Raw genomic sequence first — 10,603 nt, forward strand, 5'->3', positions numbered from 1 at the left:
AGTTTATTATATTAGAGTCAAAAGTCAATAAGGAAAAGAAAAGAAATGAAACGAAATCAAACACCACCTCTTCGCTCGCGGTTTTGCCTTAACGGGCCCTTATTGGGCTTTCTCGCCTAACAGATTTTTTTAAACTCCCAAAAACATATCCAACTCCCGTACCTTCACAATATCATTTTACTAATTCTATTCCATTATTCCAAAAAACAATATCATTCTAAACCATTATTATATAATGATAAGATTGCACAGTTTAAGAAAGTAGGTACGTATAAAAAAAAAAACAAAAAAGAAAGTAGAAAGTAGTTACGTCTGTATCATGGGTAAGGGAATTTTTTTTAGTGATTTTCTTTCTTATTAAGTTTCTTTTTTTAACAAATTCAACTATTAAAAATAAGTTTTTTTAACACCATTACATTTATACTAAATTTTTTAATTATACTAAAATATTTTTAACAAAAGTAACTTTAAAATTTAAAAGGTAATTGTCAATTTAAAGAAATTAAATTCTTTCTTAAGAACAATACTTTATCACTAATATTTTAGAATGAATGTTATTATATTTCTTTTTAATTGATTAACAATCAGTTTAATTTTATTATATAATCTATTTTCTTGATCTATATTCTTCAAGAGCATGATTCAAACACTTATCTTCAAAATTAATATGTAGTTTGTAATTCCTAAATTGAATTAGAACTTAGGTATTTTCTTTCTTCTCTAGGCATCAAAGAGAGAATGAATTTATTTATTTTTTCAACACTTTCTAAAGTAAGTGCTAATATTGCTATCCCTTCAAAAAATTTAAATTCAACACATTTATTAATTAAACTTGAACATATAAAGTCTACTAAATGCATAATACTATTATCTATTTTAAGAATGAGAAACTCTTTTGAAATTTTAAGTACACAAATTTCATCATTGTTATTTCTGATTTCTTTATCCTTATTTAAAGAATCTAATCTATAAAAAAACTTATTTTCAATTATAATAAAAATATTTTCTACTAACGTAAACTTGAGCACGTTGCAATCAATCAAAGATAAAAAAAAGTTTACATTTGCAGAAAATAACTACTTTTTAGAATTACTGAATCTCCTATCAATACAACAACTTTTCTTCTAAAACATTTATTCATACTATTTAAATTTTGTACTTTCGTTAAATCTCTTAATGTAAGGTGTAGAGCTTTAAAATAGAATTTAAATTAAATTGTTCCTTTAGTTAGTATTGCTCCTACCCAATTGGCAAATGGCATTATTATTTTTTGTGTTGGATGCAAAATTCAGCAATTGTTGATACTGTCAACTGAACAGGGTAGCAGTAATTAGGGGTAACGTAGAAGTATTGTACACTTCTACAAATTATCAATTTCGCCACCATTCATGATATCTACACTAAATTTTGGACATTGTGGCCGCATAACAAACTTATCAGAGTCACCCCTGACACCAGAGTTTTACAGGCAATGCAACTGATGACTGGTATGTGTGCTTTTTGGTCCTATAGGGGAAAATATTAAAAGATAACTTGCCAATTATTATTACTATTACTTTGAACAAAAGGGGAGATTACATAAGCTTTTAGCTCATGGTCTTCTCCTTGTTTTCTACTAATGGCAACTTGGTGTAGCATGTTAATAATAACAACTACTGGATGCAGTTTGAATTTATGTTTTGAAGTATGTTCCACTAGTGAGTGCTTGCATCTTTAAATTGCCCAGTTTGTAATGGTAGATTTTTATTACTGTATCGGGGGATCACGAGAGTTGAAAATGCAACTTTTAAAATTATTAAACTTAGTTAATTGATTATGCATATATACAAGGAACATATCCGGAGAGAATAGTATATAATATAAGATTATGAAAATATTAAATTTTAATCATAAAAATATGAATAAAAGGTTAAAATTAAAAGTTGGCAGTGATTATTAATAGTTTATTCTGACGATGCAAAAAGTGGTACCTCTTGGACTAACCCAACATATGTGGTGAAAAGAAATGAAAATAACGATAGGATCATGTAGGCGAATTGCCCAACTTTTCATCATTTTGATAATATTTTGTGAAGACATAATTAATAGAAGTGACTCAAATTAAAAACGTGTGCTCAAATTAAAAACGAAAAATAGTTTTGCTTGTTGAATAGGTTGTTATCCGTTGCCCTAACATCTTCCTTATAGAGCAAGAGGCTTTGTTAAGGATATTAGTTGCTGACACCACCGGTCTCTGAACAAGCATACTCCGGTTCACTAGGTAGCCTGTCAGCCAGTCCCCCAGTTGCCTCCTCTCCACCCCTACTAATAGCAGTTACCTTCTCCTCATCCCCAATAATAGCTATGAGGCCTCGAAAACGCTTTACCTCACGCTGATTATGGCGCCTTTCCAGGTAGTCAATGTGAGCATTAGCATACTTGATCAGATTCTCTCTGTTACCAGGAGCATCAATATGATCCAAGATTTTCCTCTTCTTGACATCACTACCTGTAAACTTTGACAGCATCAGTTAACACTTCCTCACTCGAAGGCATTGCATTACTACCCATCCTTGCGCACTCACCGAGATAAGCATCCCAGCATGCTCTTTTGAAAATGGCTTTATCCATATCCTGAAAAGAACCGGCAGGTAAGAAATCCAAATTCACAGCCTCGAGGGCTGCATCAAGCTTAGCCTTAAGACTAGACAGCTTCAATTCCAATTCAACAATTTCTTCATCATTTTCTTTTCGAAGAGCCGCCTTTCTGTCGCCGAGGTCGGCCCCATGGAGGCCTGCATCACTCTCAGTCCCGAGACTAGCCAGCTTCAACTCCAATTCGGCAATTTCTTCATTTTTTTCCTTTCGCAGGGCCGTCTTTCTATTGGCGCGCTCAGCCTTTTGGGTCTTGAATAAAACAATAAAGCACATGTCAATGGAACTGAAAGTTCCTGCCCCCTCTTTGGCCATCTTTTCCTTCAAATCGAGAGGTTGTAAAGCGTAATCCGCCCTTCTTTACTCGAGAAATCGCAGAAACTCATAGAACTGTTGTGGGACACAACTCCTAAATGTGTCGAAGAAGTTATGGTGAACTCCCAACAAACAGACTTTCTCTAATCTGACGTCATCTTTGAAATCGCCCAGAATGCGCAGATATGAGGCAAGAATAGTATCAGTGAATCCATGAACAAGGTAACTGGCCTGCTTGAAGATACACACAGGAAAGCCTATACCAGAAAGAGACCCACTCGCTTCAGCAATAAAAGCTTCATCATTCTTGGCCAACGGACGCAATTCGGAAGGTAACAATACAGTACCTGACATGTTAGAATAGAAAAGTATAGTAGAAACTGAAATGAAAAGAGAGAGAATAAAACGAGAGAGGCAAAAGAGAAGGGAAAATCCTCAGAAAACTATATCTATGAGACGTTTGATTTCTGTTTTAGAAATAGTTTAGGGTTTAGGGTTTTGTTTTTAAAAATAAAATTTAATACTACTAGATTTTATTTTTAAAACAGAAATTAAATATACTTTATTAATTTTTTTATTTAAAAATACTTAGTATTATAATATATATATATATATATATATATATATATCGTATTTTAACTAAATATCTAATATATCTTCAAAATTACGAGAAATAAGAGAGATTATGTATATTATAATATATCTAAAGTAGTCATTAACATGTAATACCTATCTTAACAAAAAAAAAAAACATGTAATACCTATATGTTTGGTGGCCTCACTATGTAGTAATATAAATTACATAAAAGAATTATAAAAAACTTAATTAACAGAAGGTTTTTTTAATACTAATACTAAATTTAACCATACTTGCAATTACAAATATATTTAATTAAAAAATCAATTATATTTGATATTTATATAGTGAGGAAATTATTATTTATATTTTTTTCCTTAATAAAATTTAAATAATTGTTAAGCTATTTTTCTCAAGTGGGTGTAATATTTTATTTTAGGTTAAATTAATTTATAGTTTTTTTAATTAATTAGGTCTTGAAAATAAATTAAAAAATCTATAATTTTATAGTTAAATCTTCAAATGGTAACATTGTCTAGCAAGACCATGCTACACAGCCTAATTAACCTTAGGCCTAAATCTAGCAAGATTTTTTCAAAATCAAATTTAATTAAACAATAAAAAACTTAGATCTTTAAAAAGTTTAATCCTATAAAAAAATTACATAATTATTGTTATATCAAAGTTATATGACAATATTTTTAAGATCGTAAACTTATTAAACACGCAGATAAATTATAAAGTTTTTTTATATTTTTTGGGTCTGGGTTAGTTTTTTTTTTAATTTATTTAAGAGACTTTACTATTAAGAGCTCATAAATAGATTTTCAACTCAAATAAGAATTTTAAAAATAATAGGTTACACTTAAAAAAATGGGATCTACATTAAGTAAATAGCTAATCTCAGCAACCCAGCTTGATATAATACAGTAATACATATTTTTTATGATGTGCATTTGAATTTTAGATTAATTGTGAAAATATATTATTTTGAAGTTAATTATTATTGAATTAATTATAAAAAATAACTTTAATATTTAAATATATTATGTAAAAATTAATTTTAAGATAATCCATTTTATTTAGATTATCTAAAAAAATATTATTTTACCAAATATTGACTTTTATTCAATTTATTAAAAAATATAGGAACTCAACCTTTTATAGCTAACAAGAAAACAGCTCTACTTTTATTCAATTTATTAGAAAATATTGTAACATGGATGTCCAGCGTTTCAAACTTGGAAATACAAAAATTAGAAGTGGCAGGGCAAGAGGCTCTGCTAACAAGCCTTGAAATGTTTAAAATCTCAAATCAACCGTTGGTAACTACACTTCATCTTTGAAATAACACTCGTCTCACTCTAGAGGCGCTAAATCCTATAACTATAAACAAAGATCTAAAAACGAGAAAGCGACAGCAAAACGTACGCATATCCTGCAGATGAAGTAAGCTCGAGGCCCTTGTACAAGACTTGTTTCTGAGGCGCAATAGCTCCAACGAGATGGTAACACTGACTAAGCAAGCTATAAGCTCGACACTTCAATTCGAAGCAAGAAGGAATAGACTTCAAAAGCAATTGCTGGAAAAAAGAAACAAAAACTATCAAACCGAGGAATTCACATTTGAAATTGAAATTGAAATAGAGAAGAGAGAGAGAGAGAGAGACTAACAGAACGTTCGAGGTGAGACCTAGCGTGGTTGACGTTGTGAGAATGGTGGAGGAGGAGAGTGGCAATGCGGAGGCGGGTTTTGACCTCAACGATTGGGAAGAAGGAGACTTGGCTCTGACAAATGGCTTCGAGACACTTCACTGCGTTTCCTATTTCACCTCTCTTCTCATGATACTCTGCAAGTCTCCATAACCCCTCCGCCACCGCCTCCATCGTTAACGATTCTTCTTCTTCTGTTAACCCCTTTCACGGTTTCATCACTTCCTCCATCTAATCCACTTCCAAATATTCAACCACCGTTTTTCCTTTTCCATTTCCCCTTTTTTTGCTACTTGCTTTGCGTAGTTTAGATTAGAGTCAAAAGTCAATAAGGAAGAGAAAAGAAACGAAACGAAATCAAACACCACCTCTTCGCTCGCTGTTTTGCCTTAATGGGCCCTTATTGGGCTTTCATGCGTAATTGATTTTAAGCTCCCAAAATTAATATCATCCAACTCACTTCCCTTCACAATATCATTTTACTAATTCTATACCATTATTTACTTTTTTGGTCAAGATTCTACACTATTATTATATAATGATAATATTGCACATTTTAAGAAAGAAGTTACGTATGAAAAAAAACAAAAAAACAAAAAAACAAAAAAGAAAGTAGAAAGCAGTTACGTCTGTACCATGAGTAAGGGAAATTGTTTTTAGTGATTTTCTTCCTTATTAAGTTTTCCTTATTAAGTTTTCTTTTCTTTTTTTAACAAATTCATAAACGTAAGGCATATTTTAATCAACTATTAAAAATATTTTTTTTTTAACACCATTACATCTATACTAAAATATTTTTTTTGTAATTATACTAAAATATTTTTAACAGAGGTAACAAAATTACTTGTTTACAAATTATAAAGACAATCTATATGTTAAACAACCATTAGTATTCAATAACTATGCATTATTTATATTTTTTTTATAGAAATCATAAGCAGTCAGTCACGGGATAAAGATCATAAAATAACTAGCAAACTTGATAATTTAAAACCTTGTCAAATTTGGGAGATTGAGTTTGGTCCTTTGTAATCTTAAATATAATTTATCTCATAAATCTATTAATTGAGGCTTAGGTTTTTTTTTAACAAAATAAACTAATATTTCAAAATAAAAATATCTCTTCTATCACCCAAAAGTTGCATTATGACATTCACAGAGGCATTAGTCTTCCTATAAACAAGTTGAATATACACTTCTCTGTTTTAGGTTTAACAAATTCTTGATGTTTCTAAATATAAAACCATGCATGTAATACTGGTTATCACGAGAATTAATCACCCTTGTAGCTTTTTTGCAGTCTAACATGCAAACTACCTATCTCCAGCTTCCTAGCAAAGTCTAAAATCATGACATAGTTCTGTAAATTTTACTTGCAGAATTTCAGATATTTCAATACTAGCAGAAAAATCAAAAAGCCACTTTTCAGATTGGTCTCTTGTTACACCATCAAAACTTGTTAGACCAAGGTTGTTAAATGAAGATCCATCTATGTTTAAGGCAATAAATTCTAATGGAGAGGTTTGCAACATATTCAACTCTATTATGAAGTGAATTAAAAGTATCAATCACAAAAAATTACGAAATTTCATTGACATACAATATCTAAAACTATGTTTGGGAGAGATATTTTAGAAGGAAAGAAAAATGACAAATTTTTTAATTTTAAATTAAAAGAACTATATATTATTTATAATAATAAATTCATAATTAATATATTAATTTATATTTTTTTTAAAAATAAATTTTAAATATACTTATTTAAAATATAACATTTTTCTTCTCTCCTAAAAACTCTCTTACCAAACAACCGATAACCGATAAGTAAATAATATTTAATCCTTTAAATACAGTGCCACAAGACAAATCCAATTGAATGAAAATTCATTTTATATTGAAGTAGGAAAAATAAATAATAAAGGTCAAGACATGAAATCCACCGATACTCAGCGGTGCATTTTGTCCCACACGATTGCAAAAAGTCTAAAATATATACTAAAATCATGGAAAAAACCATAATCTTAAACAAAATTAACTAATGTTATGAGACCCTCATTGGTGAGATTGATTTTTAATCTCACGAAAAGAACTTGAATTCTCGCTCCACCCACAAAACTCAAAAAATCTTGAAGGGTAGCAGCCACAACTAATAGGAAAAAAAAAAGTTACATATTTAACGTATCACAGTCATAGTTTAATAAATTTTAATAAATAATAATTTTTAAAATATTTAGTGTCATTTTTCAGTTAAAAAGTCAATGGAGGTAAGGTGATATATTATATTACTTAACATTTGTCAACTACTAGGAAAAAAAAAAAGTTAAAGTAGGAAGTGTAATTTATTCTTAGCAGCTGTCAGCACAGGATGCATTGAAGATAGTATTAACGTATTTGCAGGTCAATAGTGATATTTTTTTGTTATAAATAAGATAATCCGAGTATGGAGACAAATATACACATCATATCTTTAACAACACTGAAAATGAGTTCTCTGGCCATGCAAATCCACTTTGATTCCCAGTTTTTCCCATCACTTGTGTTGTTGATTGGCTTTACTGTATCGTTTATGTTATACAACACCCTTGTGAGGAAGCCAGAGAGAATTCGATCTAAGCTAAGGAAGCAAGGTATCAATGGTCCAACACCAACTTTACTACTTGGAAATATAACGGAGATAAAGAAAAATAGACAACATACTGTTGCAAAGTCTCCCGTTGAACTAGACCCTTATGCTTCTCATAACTGTGCTTCAATTCTCTTCCCTTTCTTTGAGAAATGGAGGCAGAAATATGGTATGTTACGTTCAACATATAAATTTTCTGTATCATGTTGTTCAATTTCATCAGAATCAATACAAAAATGGACTTTGTACAACACAGTAGATACATATATAGACTTCAATACAAGCAATTTTCGGTAAGACTTCGACGTCAAACTTTACTCTCTTGAAATTTGTGTGTTTATTCATCAACCTGTGAATCATGTCATGTTGCCCTTGACTCTCAACATTACCTGTAACTTTTTGTTTTCTTTCATTTTGCTTGCAAGTGAACTAAATAACCCTTTTGATAAAATAGCTAATAATTTTGAGTCTATGACTGATTTGAGAATTGTATACTATGCTTCTAATATTTTGTTGAAACAGGTCAAGTGTTTATGTTTTCCCTTGGAAACACACAAATATTGTATCTGGAACAACCTGACATAGTGAGAGATATCACCACATGCACATCATTGGACTTGGGGAAGCCTGAATATCAGCAGAAAGAAAAAGGGCCGTTGCTTGGTCATGGAGTTATATCTTCAAATGGGACTATATGGGCCAATCAAAGGAAGATCATAGCTCCAGAACTATACATGGAGAAGGTTAAGGTATCATTTTTAACTTCCAATCTTGCACTTTTTGGTACTTACATGAATAATTAATTATATTAGCCTCATAACTTGCAATATGTTTTTTTATATATGTTCTTGAAAGGGAATGATGAGCATAATTAGTGAGCCTACTATTTCTCTGCTAAATATGTGGAGCAGTAGAATAGATTCAGAAGGTGGAACTGCAGATATAAAAATTGATGACGGCATAAGAAGATTCTCTGGTGATGTTATTTCAAAAGCATGCTTTGGAAGCAATTATTCCGAAGGAAAAGAAATTTTCTCAAAACTCGCAGCTCTCCAAGAGATCATGTCCAAGAAAAACTTTTCCTCTGGGATCCCAGGCATGAGGTATAAAACATCCCAGCAAAAGATCTTTAATTTTCCTTTTTTTTCATTTGTCAATTTAATGTTTTTTGTCCAATAATATTATATGATCCGTGCAGTTAACCTCTGTGATAAAACTTTTGTTGTTGTAAATTAATGATTTATCCTTAACGTGCCTGTTATAGATACATTCCAACGAAGAGCAATAAAGAATCATGGGCATTAGAAAAAGAGGTGAAAAATTGTATACTACAAGTGGTGAAGAAGAGAAAGGAAACTGCTAATGAGAATGACCTACTGCAAATGATTCTTGAGGGTGCTGAGAACAGGGATCTATCTCAGGAGGCCACTGAACGCTTCATTGTTGATAACTGCAAGAATATATACCTGGCAGGATATGAGACCACTGCAGTTGTTGCTACATGGTGCCTCATGTTACTGGCCTCAAATCAAGAGTGGCAAAATCGTGTTCGTGCTGAAGCACTGGAAATTTGTGAGGGTAAAATCCCAGATTATGGTATGCTTCATAAGATGAAGCAGGTATGGATTGGATCATTACGTGGCATATTACGTACTACAGTTTCTAACTCTATAATTTGAGTTAAATGTTTTTATTTTCAAAATATATTAATTTTGATTTTGGTCTATTAATTGATTTGTTTTTATTATTTACAATTTTCTAATATTATTGATTTTAGTTCATAATTATTGATCAATGATGATATGGTTAATTTAAATATTACCATGTGTCAATTTTGATGTTACATGTCAAACCAGAGAGTCAAACTAATATTTTTACAGTGTAGGAATTAAAAAAAAAAAAAACTTATAAGACCAAAATCAAAATGTAATATATTTTGAGAGACAGAGACATAATTAAGTATGCAGTTTATGTATGATGACAATGATTAACTTGCACTCGTTTTGGCAGCTATCAAGGGTTATTCATGAATCATTGCGTCTATATCCCCCTGTAGCTGTGATGTCAAGGGAAGCTTTCAAGGATATGAAGTTTGGGAACATTCATGTCCCAAAGGGTGTTAACATTTGGACAATGGTTTTGATTGCACATACAAATCCTAATGTGTGGGGACATGATGCCTACAAATTCAACCCTGAAAGGTTTGCCAATGGGATCACAGGTGCTTGTAAGATGCCACATTTGTACATGCCCTTTGGGATAGGACCAAGAGTGTGTCTTGGAAGGGACTTGGCCATGATTGAACTTAAGATGTTGTTATCTCGGATTTTGTCCAAATTCTTTTTCTGCCTCTCTCCTAAATACATTCATTCTCCTATACTTAGGCCCTTGATAGAGCCTGAACATGGAGTACATTTGCTGGTGAAAAAACTATGATCTGTTCCTGGAGAAGAGAATATTAATTAGTTCAATGAATCATTCTCATTTATTAGAAGATTATGCGATGGATGTGCTTATTTCAAGACTTGTGCAACAAAGAGTATTTGAAGGAACTTCAACTTCATAATGTTGTTTATTTTTTAACCCCACTCTTAAAGACTTGTAGAGGGATATTTCGTCATGGGTTGCATCGTTGGTATAAATCCAAATGAAGAGTCTTTGTTCTCATTCCGTATACGGTTTGAATGACAAAAAAAAATGATGACTTAGCTTGAAGTTAAGAAATTAACCCTTAATTGTAA

General features: G+C 31.1%; 1 protein-coding gene across 1 annotated transcript; it reads left to right on the plus strand.

The window, feature by feature from the left end:
* Positions 1-7,679: 7,679 nt before the first annotated feature.
* LOC113874448 (cytochrome P450 714C2-like) lies at positions 7,680-10,298 on the plus strand. Its single transcript, XM_027512670.1, has 5 exons — positions 7,680-8,031; positions 8,385-8,611; positions 8,718-8,965; positions 9,127-9,481; positions 9,873-10,298. Exons 1-5 carry the CDS (start codon positions 7,680-7,682, stop codon positions 10,296-10,298), a joined length of 1,608 nt encoding a protein of 535 aa, XP_027368471.1.
* Positions 10,299-10,603: the final 305 nt, after the last annotated feature.

The sequence above is a fragment of the Abrus precatorius genome, unplaced genomic scaffold (assembly GCF_003935025.1).
Source record: "Abrus precatorius isolate BTA unplaced genomic scaffold, Abrus_2018 Scaffold8, whole genome shotgun sequence".
Taxonomy (NCBI): Eukaryota; Viridiplantae; Streptophyta; class Magnoliopsida; order Fabales; family Fabaceae; genus Abrus; species Abrus precatorius.

Coding starts and splice junctions, on each gene's coding strand:
- LOC113874448 (XM_027512670.1), top strand. CDS start 7,680: ATGGAGACAAATATACACATCATATCTTTAACAACACTGAAAATGAGT. Junction 8,612..8,717: donor TATACATGGAGAAGGTTAAG/GTATCATTTTTA, acceptor TGTTCTTGAAAG/GGAATGATGAGCATAATTAG. Junction 9,482..9,872: donor TGCTTCATAAGATGAAGCAG/GTATGGATTGGA, acceptor TCGTTTTGGCAG/CTATCAAGGGTTATTCATGA.